This window comes from Ascidia mentula, chromosome 1 (assembly GCF_947561715.1).
Source record: "Ascidia mentula chromosome 1, kaAscMent1.1, whole genome shotgun sequence".
Lineage (NCBI taxonomy): Eukaryota > Metazoa > Chordata > Ascidiacea > Phlebobranchia > Ascidiidae > Ascidia > Ascidia mentula.
This window is the reverse complement of record NC_138566.1, coordinates 23,788,803-23,804,752: the sequence shown is the minus strand read 5'-3', so window position 1 is coordinate 23,804,752 and position 15,950 is coordinate 23,788,803. Positions and strand designations below refer to the sequence as shown.

At 40.1% G+C, this 15,950-nt stretch overlaps 3 protein-coding genes across 3 annotated transcripts; 1 reads left to right on the top strand and 2 right to left on the bottom strand.

Moving 5' to 3' along the window:
• Nucleotides 1-89: 89 nt before the first annotated feature.
• On the bottom strand, nucleotides 90-1,538 carry LOC145913074 (uncharacterized). Its single transcript, XM_083000600.1, has 2 exons — nucleotides 1,266-1,538; nucleotides 90-705 (listed from the first exon to the last, which is right to left on the bottom strand). The coding sequence occupies exons 1-2, from the start codon at nucleotides 1,328-1,330 to the stop codon at nucleotides 375-377; spliced, it is 396 nt and encodes a 131-aa protein (XP_082856726.1). The 5' UTR covers nucleotides 1,331-1,538; the 3' UTR covers nucleotides 90-374.
• A 1,023-nt stretch (nucleotides 1,539-2,561) lies between these two features.
• Nucleotides 2,562-5,676, top strand: LOC145899688 (uncharacterized). The gene has a single exon (XM_082988586.1). The coding sequence runs from the start codon at nucleotides 2,605-2,607 to the stop codon at nucleotides 3,313-3,315; it is 711 nt and encodes a 236-aa protein (XP_082844712.1). The 5' UTR covers nucleotides 2,562-2,604; the 3' UTR covers nucleotides 3,316-5,676.
• Nucleotides 5,677-11,202: 5,526 nt separating this feature from the next.
• Nucleotides 11,203-15,521, bottom strand: LOC145903821 (UBX domain-containing protein 4-like). The gene is made up of 12 exons (XM_082991987.1): nucleotides 15,374-15,521; nucleotides 15,100-15,202; nucleotides 14,998-15,026; nucleotides 14,771-14,889; nucleotides 14,648-14,714; nucleotides 14,535-14,589; nucleotides 14,353-14,455; nucleotides 14,031-14,158; nucleotides 13,693-13,876; nucleotides 13,007-13,243; nucleotides 12,398-12,591; nucleotides 11,203-11,962 (listed from the first exon to the last, which is right to left on the bottom strand). The coding sequence occupies exons 1-12, from the start codon at nucleotides 15,453-15,455 to the stop codon at nucleotides 11,818-11,820; spliced, it is 1,446 nt and encodes a 481-aa protein (XP_082848113.1). The 5' UTR covers nucleotides 15,456-15,521; the 3' UTR covers nucleotides 11,203-11,817.
• Between the last annotated feature and the right edge of the window lie 429 nt (nucleotides 15,522-15,950).

Sequence of the window (15,950 nt, the reverse complement as noted above, 5' to 3'; positions counted from 1 at the left end):
TCGGAGAATTTTGCTTTTCATGCGCAGATAAATCTGTGCAATGAGCAAAGAACTTTTGTTTAATGGAACTTGAATCTTTTACAGCCGTATTGCAAAAACAAATACAGTAATTACAGGAATTATTAAGCACTCTATTATAGAAAAATAAAGACATGGCCGATTTTTAACACTTGGCTGCAAAAATAACTCTGCCGTCTACCGCCTTCTAGCGATAAGTTAGAAAACAAAAAAGTTCATCGAAAAATTAATGCGTATTAACATCTACTGCAAATGATGACAACAACTGTCACACAAAAAATATTGCCTGTACAACACACAACAAGTAAGCAAAAAAGAACATTGTAACAGTTGCATGCAAATCCCGGAGAAATGCTTTAAACCAGGACGCCTTTGCGCGGTCGAAAGAGTCTGCCGCGTCTTTTTTTGCCCTGCTTCTTCTTTTCAAACGGATCAGGCAGCGTGTGAGAACCGTTTTCCTGCTGTGTAGCAACAGTCAACCCCGAATCTTCACCTCTATTTACAGGAGTTGCCATAATTGCAGCTCTCTGGCGCGCCACGCGGTAGCGCTGCAACAGGGCCAAAAGGACAATAATACCGGCCAGTACCAGAAAGAGAACGACGCTTACTGACACGCCTGCGACCAGAGCAGTGTCGGAAGAGTTGTTGTCTAAATCGCCACCGGTCCATGCAATCGTGGTTCCATTTCTGAACATACAGATCTGGTTTAATGACGTAACCTCCATCAAAAGTTTCAAATCGAGTGTGAGGCGAACAAAAAGAACTTCAAGAACAATGCAAGAGAGAAACATAACGAGATACACAACGTAAGGACATTTCCCATGTAAGCGGTACACATATATCGTGATCTCCTGTGGATATACCACTTATCTTATGTTATGACGTAATCATTGTCGGGTGATATTTGACTTGTTACTGCCTATATGTGCCTCTTATTTAATTTACTACCTGTATATAGTGCTATGTCTGCCAGGTATAATATTGTTTAAAAATATGTTCTTCTGGCACAATTAAACGTAACTTTTATTGACTGACGTTCCACCTACTATTTAGGGCAACCCTGCTGAAATAGCTGAATAGAAGATGAAACGTCGGTCAATAAAAATTACGTTTAATTGTGCCAGAAGGACAGAATTTTAAACAATAATATACCTGCATAAAAAAAATTACATAAAAACTGTATATACTGCATGAATGTCGTTATTGCAAAATAAAGACACACAAAATATAAACGTAAACAAGCATACTTGTCAGGAGTAACTGTTGAATTCATTTCCATCAGGGTTCGGTTAAACCTCTCCAAAAGCTGCATTCCCCGATTCAATGCTCCCAGGACACTTTGCAAAATAATACCAATTTGCTGCCTGCCGAATCGCCTGCGTTAGCCAGTCTACTTCGTTCTGTTGTTATTGTTGGGCAGGCATTTGCCTTGGGCGAAAGTGCGCTGCAGTGCCGTGCTAAATAATTAATGCGCTCTCTCTAGCTCGGTAAAGGATTCTTCAATTCCTGCATAGACATTGACCACCATTGCTTGTGAGGTGCGAGTGTTGCGGACGCGGATGCATTGCCTTCTTGCTTGAGGGGGGCAGTGGAAGTCATTCAGTTGTTGCCGTAAGGTCTTGGGCACTCTTTGCTTGTGATTTGTCCCGAACCAAACAAAAAAGTGGGTGCGCCGAACTGTTATCAGGTTCAAGTTTTATTGTTTATTTGTGTTTGATATCAAATACCAACTTTAAACTTTTCTACCTCAACGTTTCTGAGGAGTCGTTTTTTGGCCCCTTATCATTATCAATGATTTAGGTCAAAACAGTGGCCACCTGTCTGCAGCTTACACAATCCATATCATTGGCTCCACTTTGCTTATCAAATTTTCAATGATATTGTAAATGTATTTTTATTATAAGGCGCCGTTTTGTTGTGCCGTCAGTTGAAAGCTGGGGTTCAAGCAGCATGCAGCGACTTTCAGTGTCCGTTTGTATGCATTTAAATGTTCAAAAAATTTCTATTAGTTCCGCCTGAAACCGAAAAATCAAATCGAAATTATCCTGGCACCAGGGCACCCTATTGGGCTGATATGCTCTGGAGCGCGTTCTCTGTTTGTTTTGCGTGTATGTGCTGGGATAAGGTACGCGTGTTTTCGCCCATTTCCCGCACACTTTGGCACACACTGACGTTGTGTATCGAGGCTGCTTGAAATGTACAAATGTACTGGTATAGTTGGCGCAACGCATTCATGTGGCAACAAAATGAAATGTAGGTGCGCAGGAAATCGAATTGAATTGTAATGGTTTGTGTGCCGTACCAGTACTTGATATTGCTGTAAGTGGTTGGAACTTTATGTCTGCTAGTTTAATAGACTAAAATGACTCCTTGATGGGTTTACATACAGTGGAAACATCGCGTGTGGTCCGAACTGCGCTCGTGCTGTGTAAACCGGCCATTGGTGTCGCACGCTTGCTCAGTATGGCGCAATATCTTGTAAGCACCACTCGGGACTTCCCGGGGGAAAAACAGAGGGAGTAAAAGCTATGATTCATCAAGTATACTTGTTATTCAACTTCGTCTAGCGAGAGACAAAGAGCTAATATGGCAGATTCATTGATGTTCAGTACATGCTTGGTTTTGTGCTTGGTTGGATTTGGTTCAACTGCCGACGCGCAAAAAGCTAAAGTAAACGAGACAATGTCTTTGGATAACAAAATTTGGGCAGTTGCCAAGTATGCTGTAGATACCAGATTCAGCAAGGAAGATTCAGACGTTTACAAATGCTTGAAAAAGGGCCATATGTACCCAGATTACTCTGGAGAGTGTAAAAGCTGTTACGACTTGTGCCGTAACGGGGACCAGAACATGTGCATACAAAAGTGCCCAACAATATACACAGAAATCTACCAGCTAGAACCGCTAAGCCAACGGCTTGACGAACAACTGGAAATTTATGAAAATCAGCAAAAACTTTTAATCGCTGTTTCCGCGGTGTTGGGATTCGTTGTTTTAGTGCTTATGGCTGTATTTGTGCGTAAGTGCTGGTGCTGTCGCGGGAAAAAACAGAAGGAAAAGCGCGAATATGATGACGCGGAAAAGGGTAAAGACAACGAGATACCCTCAGTCGTAAGTTCTATTACCACGCTCGACTCAAACAGTTCGCAAGCTCCGCTGATGGAAGTAAAGCATGACGAAACCCCCTCTCCAAAGCAAGAAACCCAACCACACAGTACCGAAGCGAGGGCAGCGTTTCCTCCTAAGAATGTTCAACCAGCCGAAGATTCGTCGCAAGAAACACGAGTAAAAGTGTAAACTTTCGGACAACGCACCTACCAATGCGTTATCTGTACATATTATTTCCGCCCGCTTGCTTCGCTATGAAAATGGAGCATATGCATCATATATGCGAACTTTGCCCACGAGTGACAAACTTTCCATGTTTGCAGAGCAAATATTTCGTAAAGACTACACTGTATTTTGCAATGAGTGTTGTTTCGCTTAAACTAACATTTCACGACAGCAGGTTTGTTTGGCTACCATGACCATACCTAGAAGAGCTTGCGAACAACAGAAGACCATCGCTACTGTATTGAATTGCGTACGCATAGCATTACCTGTCACAAAATATTTTGAACGCTACGTGCATGTAAACGTGACCATCAAAATCCCTCAGCTATGTACGCAATTGTTAAAGCGTCGGGAACAAAAACACTCGATGTACCGCTGTAAACAACGTCGTCATTCCGGTTCAATCCAGTTTGTCTGGGCACGTACCGGGTGCTTCCCTCGGTAGTTGAATCGTCTTCCCCGTATGTCTCTGTTGCAATAACTACTGTTGTTCACACCCTGACCAATTTCCAAGTAATACACGGCCTTTTAACGCCATTGTCCAAAACCAGTGTTGCTAATCAATGTAAACATTATAGAAGTTGGTTACCGCACCTTTACCTTTTTTGCTTCGCCTTTATTAGAAAACAAAACTTTCGAAAAAAATGATGTTGTTTTATTTGCCTACTAAAGTGGTCAGGTCAGGTTTGAAGTGATGATGATTTGAATATCGAGGAAAGCATGGTAGATTTTATTAACCGCATACGTATCTGTTGTATTCAACAAAGTTATCTATGAAATTATTACAATTTGGGACAAAACGCGTCAACAAATTGAGTTGGTGAAAACACTCCTGTTCCCATCCAATGTTAAAGATGTGTTGCGCAATTTATGGTGTCACGTGCTTTCTCTGTGGCCGCGTGCTAGTCGAGTGACTCATGAAAGCAAACAAACACGACTGCGACGGCAACGAAAGGGAAACTACACAGGTGCTCCACCCAAGGTGCCATGTGTCGGTTATTTTTTCGGTATGTAGAACACTACCGTCTATATATATCGACTAAATGTCTGTTTCTCACATAGTTTCAATTTAGTTACTACAGACAGGTGTTGCGAAAAAACAGTACTGTTAAACCGACTTCATTGACAAGAACTAACTGCAAAGATGAGTTCGTCACAAAATATGGAAGAAGTTGTTTCGGCTTTGGTTAGGGAGAAGTTTAGTTTACGAGAAGCAAAAACTTACCAGTGTGTAAAGATTGACAAATACGTTGGTGCTTCTGGAGAATGTGAGGATTGTGTCACTCTATGTACCAATGGTGACCCTGTGATGTGCAAGATTAAGTGTCCGACCGAATTCGTCGGGAAACAGCTTTGGCCACTGCAGCTGCAAATGTATATATTGTACGGCTTTTGCGCAGTTGTGCTCATTGGCCTGATATGTTATTTACTTTGCAAGTCACGAGCAAAAGCGGCGTCAAAATCTTTAGACGTTGAAAAGGGAAACGAAAAGGACGCTGGTAAGGTATCGGCAAGCAGTTCACAATCTTCGTTGTCCTCCAACCAGTCCACCTTGCCATTGCTAAAGACAACAGAACCAAGCAATGGCACTCAACCGGAACAGAACAACAAGAACGACAACGTAGTACTTTCGAAGAACAACATAGCTGGTAAACAACTGTCGCAAGGCGAACAAAGATATCCTCCAAATGATCACCAACCATCTGATGATAAGTCGAACGAAACCGTACAGAAAACATTTGCCTAGCTTCGACTACAGCAAGTGGACAGGGAAACATTTTGTAAGGGGGCAGGGGTTCAAAACATAATAACTATTTTATCTGAGACCTGTTTAAAGACAAATATTTTGAGAACCACTGATTTAAACCTCTATTCTAAGTAACTACTTTCCTTAATAAAGAAGCCTGTCAACAACTAGAGATATTACACGGCGCTAACAAAAGTGTACGATTATCGGGTTACCTTCGAAAGAATTGTTTGGAGCAATGGATGCTTGTTGTGTGTTTTCTGACGCTTCACAATCTCTAAATATGCTCGCTGTGCACGCTAGAAGAACTAGTTTGAATACTGTATGTACAATTTATTTATTTTCTCAACTGATTTTTATGCCAGAAATTTGTAAACTGTTGACATGAACAAACCGTTGCAAAAAAATTAAACACTGCATGACGTCGTAAACAACTGGTACCTTTCGTAATTGTATTTTTTTCATCTTTTTTTCCACGTGTGTTGTAGCTAAAGCTCTTATGCGTTTAAATTATGCTTCCTTCATTGCAACATCCTCATTTTCTTGCCTCTTTGAAAAATAAACATGTCAAAATTGGAGCATTTTATGTTGTTGAGTTTGACCGGACCTTTTTGTAAGAAAATGTGCTCGTGCCTCGGGCTAGGACAACCAGATGCCTAAGTTCAACTACCGCGCTTGATTTAAACGGTTCCAAAATTCCTCTGCTGGATGCGTTAATTGTAACGAACCCCCCCATTAAAGCAAGAAACTCAACCACACTACACCAAAGCGAGGGTGACAATTCCTCCCAAGAATAATTTTCGAAAGAAGCAAGCGTAAAAGTGCAAATATGCATACAACCCACTTCCCTATGTATTATATCTGGGCATAAGTCATCTGCTTGGTTACAATGCTAAGAAACGTTATACTATAGGAGGACCTATGTATGCATGTCAATGAAAACTTTTCCCACGAAAACGCGATAAAGGGACTAGAAGTTATATCCCTTGAGTGCTCTACGTCAAGGGCGGGCAACATACGGCCCGCGGGTCGGATCTGGCCCGCGACGAGATTTTGAGGGGCCCGCAGACAGTTTCCGGTCTTACATGATAATGTCTTTGTATAGGTGGATAAATACGCGATTAATGTATCGATTCAGGATCCGACCCGCCAAGTACTTCATTTTCCCATATCAAGCCCGCCGACTGGAGAAGTTGCCTGCCCCTGCTCTACGTGAACCGGTCACGTAACAGCCAGGCAGACACGTTTGTGAGAGTAAACACAATAACCTGGGGATTCACCAGGCAAGTTTTCGGGTGATTTCCAGGGGAGGAACAACCGAACTTGCTGTATGTATTGTATTGTATGTATTGCTGTATATGTAACCGAACCGAATTCGCCGAGAAATAGCTTTGGCCACTGCAGCTGCAAATGTACATTATGTACGGCTTTTGCGCAGTTGTGCTCATTGGCCTGACACGTTATTTGCTTTACAAGTTACGAGCAAAAGCAACGTCAAAATCTTCAGACGTTGAAAAGGGAAACGAAAAGAACGGTGGTAAGGTATTAGCAAGCAGTTCACAATCATCGTTTTCCACCAACCAGTCCACCTTGCCATTGCTCAAGACAACAGAACCAAGCAATGGCACTCAACCAAAACAGAACAACAAGAACGACAACGTTGTATTTTCGAAGCACAACATGGCGGGCGAACAACTGGCGCAAGACGGACAAAGATATCCACCAAATAATCACCAACCATGCGATGACAAGTCGAACGAAACCGCATGGAATGTAGCCTAACTTAGGCTACAGCAAGACCAGATTAAAGACAAAAGTGAAACATAAGCATAAATAATTCGAGAACCATGGAGATCGTTCTGACTCTGACTAACTACTGTCCTCAATGAACAACTAGAGATATTACACGGTGCTGACAAAAGTGCACGATTATCGAGTTACCTTCGAAAGAATTGTTTAGAACAATGGATGCTTGTTGTGTGATTATTGACGCTTTGCAATTTCTAAAAATGCTTGCTGTGCACGCTGGATATGCTAGTTCAAATATTGCATGTACAATTTATTTATTCTTCGAAATGATGTTATGCATTTCTTGCGTTTTGTAATTTTAATCTTTTTATTCATCTTTTATAAGTTTCCACGTGTGTTGTAGGTAAAGCTCTTTTGCGATTCGATTGCGCTTCCTTCATTGCAACATCCTGCTTTTGCTGCCTTTCAGATAAATAAACATCAAATTGAAACAGTTTGAGTTAATAGAATTGAATCGGCCTTGCACCTTGGTAATACTACATATGAATAATAGGCTATTACTGTAGAATGGTCACAAACCTCGTACTATTGCTCCTTGATGTATTTGGAAATACCCTTTCAAAAAGGGAAACTGAAATATATAATAAAGCTCCTCTTATGAAACGAATTATAACGTCCTATATTTTCGGACCATCAAAATTTGAATATTTGAAAGCCAAAGGTTATGTTACACATGTTAATGCAATTCAGCTGTTTATGCCTTCTTTGCCAAAACAATAGTCACAATTACCTGACAACATCTAGACGGATATAACAATGATAGGCACCGAACATTGAAGTAGCCGAGAAGTAGCCAGCGGAGCCTGCCCCTCCAAAATCGCGATAATTTTACCCAAGAAACTTTCACTTGCTTTAACTTATGGAATATGGCGCAAACCAAAATTTCGGACCGATGGCTACGACACTTTTGTCCCAAAGTTGCGTCTCTTCAATCCCAGTGAGAACTATGACCATTTGGAGGAATTCAAATATTATAAAATCCGGTTTTCTCACTAGCAGCATGCCACGACATATGGCACCGACATATGAACGAATCCATTTCAAACGAGATTATGTGCGAGTTCTACTGAATTGCCACCTGCCGATGCGTTGTAAACAAGCGTGCGTTTGCAAGTTGTAACGTAATTACAATTATCAGGGCTATTAATAGCACATTTTTAGCCGCGGGAATGTAGTGTTCGAAGTGAAACATGTAGTTCTACAACACATACGGTTGTGACAAAGGACCACGCAATGAAATTTCCAAAACCGTTTCGTACGAACCGGTACAAACTAGCTGAATCCCGCCAAATCCTTGCCACGCATACCAGATCACGTCATGCAAGGAGCAACTGATAAACCATTCACGCCAAGTTTGTATTCGAAACCAATCTTCTTCCTCTGTTGGATTTTCCAATATGACACGACCTTTCCGACAATTGTTGTAGCCATAATTTGTTGCCTTGCTGTAAAACCGCTGAATAATTGGCCACCTTCGGATTTGTTTCGCCGCGTTTTTACCATATCTTCCTTGCCACATCGCACGACCATGGATTCAGTTTCTTGCGAAAACATATATGTTTTACGGTAAAAATGGCGCTAGTTAAATTCAATCAGGATTGAGAGTCTTTAATAGATAAAGTATACAGTTTAACTTTTGGAGAAGTTGAGAAAAATCGCGTATATCCCAAACGTAAACACGTGCTATAGTTGTATTCCTGTTGTAACAAAGTCGTTTCCAGTTCAGGGGGAAATACCTGGGAAAGCGGAAACAAAAAACTGTTTAAAAAGCGCTGCGCTACCCTACTTGTTTACATTGTAGCTAAGATTTTGAAAGTCACACAAGATAAAAAGAAATCGCTGTGTTTTCTAATCCACGCAGAGGTTTAGAACGAGGCAAAGTTTTGTAAACTGTTGAAAGCCTGCAATGGTTTCGAAGGTTTTTTCTGTGGTAACGTGCATAATATTTTTGATCTTCGTCGCAATCAGTGCAGCAATTCCAATCACAGGCGCCAACGCACCCAAGGTACGACAAGAACGCGTAACCGACTGCAAAGACGAAATAAGCGTCTACTGGCAAGGAATACCCCAGCAAGAGAAAGAAAAATACGGCATAACGAAGCAAACTGACCTTGATAAAGTTTACGGCGATTGCTGTGAATTTTGCGGCAACAACCAAATCTGTGTCGACAATTGCCTGAAAACACCTGCTGGTCATCGTGCTTTAACCTGACTGCGATTTGAACATTTTGTGCGGAACGCTTTGTTGCAGCTTCTACAAATCTTGGATCAGTCGTTCTTTGCCTACTGGTTTTAATTTTTGTGTCAATAGGAGTTGCACCACTCTGGCGCATATCTACGGTTGAAAACAGACAAAGGCATGCCGTGTCTTGTTCAAACAAAGTTCTGTGTAACGCGAGAGACCGATAGCGGTGAAACGCAACGTCAGCACACCAGAAACTTACGCCTAAACATCGTGAGAGTTACAACAAAATTTACGTCAGTTATGTGCGGTAAAATTTACACCATGGACTTTTTATTTGCTTGCATTTGTTCTCTGTAATGCCATATTTCCATCTCGAAAGTCTTTTTTCCATGCTTTGTTTTTTTTTAATTTTTGACAGTTTGTTATATCTATGAGGGAAAACGGTGGGTGGGAACCGTTATGTTTCTATTGCTATAAGTTGTTTGCTTCCATCAGCTAACGACAAACAAAAATGTTGGTGCCTCCAAATTTCATGTGTTCCTTCAGTGTATGTGCTATCCCATCAACATGCGAACCTCAGTATCATGTCGTAATTTTACGGTACCTTTCATTGTTTACGCTTTTTCACGTGAGCAAGCCAACGACGTTTGCGACACAACGAGTAACAAAGGCGGTATATGACGTCATATCGAAACCGTTTTCTCGACTGTGGGCCAGGAATATGGACACGCAATAGGGGATTTACCCACAGGTGACATATAATAACCATCACCGGAGCATTCGCACATATTACATCCGAACTGTCAAACAAAAACCACCATGGTTTCTAAAGTTCTCTTGGTCTGCGTGGTGATCCTTGTCTGCATCGAAAAACCGCCAAGGTCAAGCCTTGATCTTGTAGCCGAGCGAACAGATGAATTGCAAACCTGCTGGCAGGAACATGGGAAAGTGGATATAGCAGGAATCGACAATGCAAGTCCCGGCAACAATGACCAATCTTTGCTCGATTGCCTCAAGAAAATCGGCAATGGAGGCGTTTAGTTACTCGAGATTCCAAAACGTCAACGAAGAATTATGTTATTACCTGCCAGGTTTATTAACTTTCGAGGAAGTGGGATCATTTTCTATTTGTTATTACTTGCATATCGTGATGTGCTTTTTATCGAACTATATTCGATGTACGTATGTTGATTTATTGCGCTTTCGTATATTCGTCTGATGTTCTTTGTTTCAAATTTCTTTGCACTATTTCTGCATCAATACAGTATTTTATCTTCATCAAATAAAATAAACCAAGTGGGATTTATTGTGCCGAAAAAAAGCACTTTAATCTTTCAGCAACTGTTTAAAATTGAGGTTGATTGATTGATTTGAGGCAAAATACCAATTATAAAATCACTTTTAAAGCAACAGGAAAAAATTGTGCGTTTGACCCCAGTTAACCTCCTACAGTGTAAGTCATTTTGTGCCGCAGACCAAGCTATTGAATATACGCAGCATTAAAAGCGCCCTTTTCGGTGTTTCAATTTCACATGAAACAGGCGCAAGGTGTTCACCGCACCCAGTGGAGCAGATTTCTTGTTGTTGCTATGCAAAGTGTGCGATAAGCGTACAACCATTATTTACGAAACAATTGTCACCATGGTGACAACTACACGAGGGAATCGAAGGCGTCTGCAGACAAAACATGGTCCCCCACTAGGGAAAGCACCACTCGGGTTATGTCAGATTATAGACTGGAACAATGGCATTGTTCGAGTATTGCGCAACTCTTACCGTTGCTACCGTGCCACGTGTACTAAACTTGCGCCAAGAACAAACATGGTGCAACGCTGAGGTCATCGCCGAACGACGACATTGCGCAACATTTCAACACGAAAATTTGCGCTCTGAGAAACTGTAGTTTCAGACTGCAATCGGTCAGTCTTGGTAAGTCAGACAAACATATTTCGCTTTGTTAAAAGCATCATCAGTGTCTTTAACAAAAAAGCAAGAATTAGGTTAAAATAGAAAGGGTCTCCACTACCTCACAACATGCCCTTCACACAAGTAAACAGAATGGAAAATGATTCCCAGAATTAATTCACAAGCACGAAAATCTGCAGCTTGTATTTTGTTTTTAAGATCCACACTTCATATTGTACATGGCACAGAAAGCGGCTATGGCAGAAAGTTCTCACTGATCAACCAATAACGGTAGGATAGAAGATTTATGGACAAGAAAATGTACACACAGTAATCGCCCAAGTAAGGGTTTAAATTTACGGACACCAGTTTACGAAGTACGACAAATGTTTTATGTTTGAAATGAGAAATCAACGGCAGGGTGATAAATGCAGAACCTCGCGCTACAATACACATTGCCCAAAACAAGAATTATTACTTTTTCCTGTCAACGGGTAAAAACAACGCTGGAATAATGGTTCGTCCTTGTTTGTTATAATCGATCGATCAACGATACTAAGTAACAGAGAAAGATCCGCCATCAGTCATTGGTAGGACCTTTACAAAAGCAAAGCCTCAAAATGATTAGCGACATTTTTCAGATTAACCGACATTACAAGCATTGTTTTAGTTTAACAAACATAGACGCTAATGACAGTTTTTCAAAAACAAACACGCATTTTCCCATTTTCCGCACAAACATCGCCTGGTGCGTATAATATGATTACTTGAGCGCTAGGCTGATTGGTGTTGCGTTATACACACGCGGCTGCTCCTCAGATCACATTTGTTGAGTCGAGTTGCCGTTCCAAGTCGCATCATCGTCGTCGTCCCTTTTTACATCACTCAACCTGTGCATGTTTCCCTGTTGCTTGGTCTCTTTGCTTGCTCCGGGTGCATTGCGGCGACGCACGGCTTCACTGCCGCTGTTTTAAGACACTGGTTTATACACTTGAGGCGCAGTTGAGCAATTTTTTTTAAACGGGGACAGGTTTATGAAAGTGTAGCTTTTTAACAAAAATAGGTCGAAAAAGACACGGTTGAGAATTATCACGTTATTCATAATTACAACAAAATTATACCTATATATATCCCAAATCACAGACTGACAGGACGTTATGAAACATAGTGATATACGTGCACTGATACAAACTATGTGAATTACAAGCATATACTGTAAGTTAATTACAAATTTAAATAGTGAAACTTTGAACCCGTCATTTTTTTTCTACCAAACTCATTAGAAGCTGTGAGACAATAACCACAGATGACAAGCGACAAACCAAGGGCACTTTCCAAACGCCCCACTAAAAAACTAGTGACACATTCTGAGTGGATGAGACTGCTGGTAGTGGTATTACCTGTGTTGGGAGGACGTGGTAGGTGATGGTTCGTGACCGGCAGAAGGAATGGGAGAAGAGGAAGCAGCGGTTTGTTGGGTTTCGTTAGGACCGAATAATGCCTTCCAAAGTCCAACCAGGATGTTCAAAGGCAGTGAAAGAATGAGAATAACGAATTTGATCACAGATTGTACGACGTTTTGGCTCTGACCTCCCTTTAAACACAAGCAATTGCCTAGGTTTAAAATCATTTTCTGGCCATAAAACACATATATGAGTTTGTAATTTTGACATGAAGTTTAGGAAAGGTTTTCTTTTTCTACATTATTGTCTTGTCAGCAGTAAGTCGATTTTTTCTAATGATATTTTTTACTACCAACAAAATAAACTGCAATAGTTTCTAGTAAACTTCTTGTGTCATTTTCAATACACAAAATCTCATGCTGTTAAAAGTGTTTTAAAATCAGTGTGTCAAAAGAAATAAACCAGTAAGTAAAGCTAGACTAAGACTGATACCGCCTACAGCACAATTTCAATTGTGTAGTGCATGTTTTCCAGGTTCAATACCATCAGTGGTAAACCTATGCTCTAAAATTGATACTATATGCTATTGCTCAGTCATAAACTTACTTGTGTTGTAGTAGAGGACATTGGCTGAACAGCAAGCGAAGCACTGGGCACAAGATCGAGCTCTTCCAGTGTGGAGCCATAGTCCTCTGGTTGGAAAACCCTCCTGGGCATACGCAAAACTAGCCGGAAATCTTTGGGAAGTTGTACGGGTTGGTTTTGCAGATCAGCTATCATCTCTCCGAGGGTGGTTTCCTTCGGGTAATGACGAGTGAATGCAGATCCTTGCGGGAGTCGGTACTGCAGAAAGATGTAATTTAATGTACAACAAAAACTAATAAAGCGAATTAAACTGAACAGAAATACCAGTGATAGAACATTGCTCTGAACAGACTTGAATGTACTACACAGTGTCCACAAACAATTTGTGGTTTCACTAAAATCTTGACTTTAATAGCAGTGTTTCCCACAATTTTTTCATAAAAAAGTGGTCTTATTTTTGCAATGGTTAAAAAGAACTGGCCCAACCCTGACTTAATTCTGATCAACCATCAAGACAGGCTATTTTAAGTGTTGAGAAATTTTATGGGAAACATTGCAGTTAATCCCAGATGAAACAGAATATTATTCTCTTTTACAAACATTTGCATTACAACTGCACTATGTTATTGTGACTGATAATAAGCAAATAATTCAGTAAGAACAAGTTAAAAACAAAAATGTAATCGATGTAATGAGGCAAATTTTACCTGAATTCGAGCAATCTTTTGTCGTTCCCTCTCCTGTTCTTCACTCTTTTGTCTTCTTGCAGCTTCTTGTTCCTGTTTTTGCTTTTCTGTCTCACTGAATCTTTCCTGTTTCTCCTTCGCAAATCTTGCTTTCCTTTCTTCCCGGTCTTTTGCAATTTGTTCTCTAACTTTTTGTAACGCCTCCCTAAAAAACAAAATTCACCGTGATAGTCTATTAATTGACTGATTTACCAAAATCCATGAAGAATTAGAATGCCCTTACCTTTATGTGACAGTGTTGCCAATAAACACTTATTAAGGCAAGAACAAAAGTATAATCTGTATGCCAACAAACATACTTTTCTTTCAGTTTATCCTTGCGACGCTCCTCCAGGTCTTTCTTTATCTTGATTTCCTTCTGTTGATCACGCATCTGCTGGATTGCCTTTCCCATAGTCCGCCTTTCTATTTCCCTCTGCTTTTCCTCCTACATTTCAAACCATTTTTGTGTGAAGAAAAAATAAAAAAAAAAGTCCATCAAAACATTAAAGTTAGGTGTAACATATTAAAAATTATTTTTTCATATTTTTTTATCATCTTTATATTTTGCTGAATTGAAGTTTCTTTAAAATCAAAACTTCCGTAGTTTGAACTACTCAATGAGACAGTAAAAACTTATACCTCTTCCTCATCTTTGGCTTTGTTCAGACGACGTTCATTGATCTTCTCCTGCAGTCTTTCCGCCTCCTGCTTTTTATCCAATGGAGGATCACTTCTGCTTGAGCTAAAATTAGGATCACAAATTTCCAGATTTTGACACACATTGTACATGATGTTTCAACACACTTGCCATTAGTAAGTACCTGGCAATATCTGAAAACGTTTGACTTTCTGAGGGCACTTCATCGTCAGAAAATCCTAATAGGCATATTTTAGTGTAACCTGTATTATAACATGACTAAACAATTACTTTTACCAGCATTTGACTGTGTTTGTGTCTGTGGAGCAGGTTCTTCAGTCTTAGGGGAATGCTGAAAAGTTTTCTGTAAATGATACAAAAGTTACAAAATGTGACAAACGTTTTTGAAAGAGTTTTTACCAAAAATGCAGTGGAAATTTTTTCTTTGATCTCTCTGGTGCTTACACTTCCAGCAATTATTTCCACTGGAATTCCATCTTTTCCAATCATAAATGTCACAGGTACAATTACTACAGGGTCTTCGGAAGTTAAATCAATGTTAAGGAAGTACCACGCGCAAACAAAAAATACTACAACAAATCATTGATTAAACAATACCAACGGCAAAAGTATAACAAAAAGGATACAGACTTCAGCAAATTGTTTGAATTCAGTGCTGCAGAAAGAATCAAATCAGTTCAACCCACATTGCACAGTACAAATAAATTAATATACATGCCATATCATACCTATTATTTTCTAGTTTGATACTGACACACTTTTCTTTACAAACCGACAGCACACTCTCCTCTTGCCAGAGATCACTCATCTGCTTGGAATCGTCATCGTCACCTTCAAGAAAAAAATAACAAATTAACATGGCAGCTAGTGTTTAAATAGGCCAGGGGGTGTGTTAAATCAAATGGTTTTACTAGCGGTCATGTTACTAATACACGGTGTATTATACACCCATTCCATACAACGTTAATGAAACAGTCGTCGATTGTACATTACAGTACATACCACTTATGTAGACTAAAAACAGCTTTGCTTCATTTCTTGAAGCAGTAATTGCCTCTGGGATCCCGCCGTCAAACCAAGCCATCTTTGTAAATTGGTGAAACTTTTAAATGTTTTTAAAACAATCTGAGGATGATGTGTCGACTTCAACCAAAACATCAGGTTTACGTATTGGACGCACACAGCCCAGCAGGCACATGGTTTTGGAACACATTTGTCAGATAAACCAAGCTTTGCGACGGAAAGGTAGTTATGTCAGCATGAACAAAAAATTATTATTGATAAATTATACAATTTAGAATGTTGCATAACTACATCAAGTTAGTTAATATCATTTTGCAAGATCTTGAAATATCATGCTAACGTATACCTATTTGCAGCCCGCACATGATGTGCAAAGTCATGCTTCAGTACAATTGAAATTTTCCAATAATTTTAGACACCGTGTGAGGTTAGAAGGCTCACTTACATTCAAAATGTCAAACGTGATCAAATGTGTTCCATTAAAGAGAACACACTCCATTTAAAAGTAGTCAAACACTTTAGGCATTGTGTAATATTTCTATGAATTGGTCGTGGG

Coding starts and splice junctions, on each gene's coding strand:
- LOC145903821 (XM_082991987.1), bottom strand. CDS start 15,455: ATGGCTTGGTTTGACGGCGGGATCCCAGAGGCAATTACTGCTTCAAGA. Junction 15,027..15,099: donor ATCAAACTAGAAAATAATAG/GTATGATATGGC, acceptor TTCTTTCTGCAG/CACTGAATTCAAACAATTTG. Junction 14,590..14,647: donor ACAAACACAGTCAAATGCTG/GTAAAAGTAATT, acceptor TATGCCTATTAG/GATTTTCTGACGATGAAGTG.
- LOC145913074 (XM_083000600.1), bottom strand. CDS start 1,330: ATGCAGCTTTTGGAGAGGTTTAACCGAACCCTGATGGAAATGAATTCA. Junction 706..1,265: donor TCAACAGTTACTCCTGACAA/GTATGCTTGTTT, acceptor CTGTATGTTCAG/AAATGGAACCACGATTGCAT.
- LOC145899688 (XM_082988586.1), top strand. CDS start 2,605: ATGGCAGATTCATTGATGTTCAGTACATGCTTGGTTTTGTGCTTGGTT.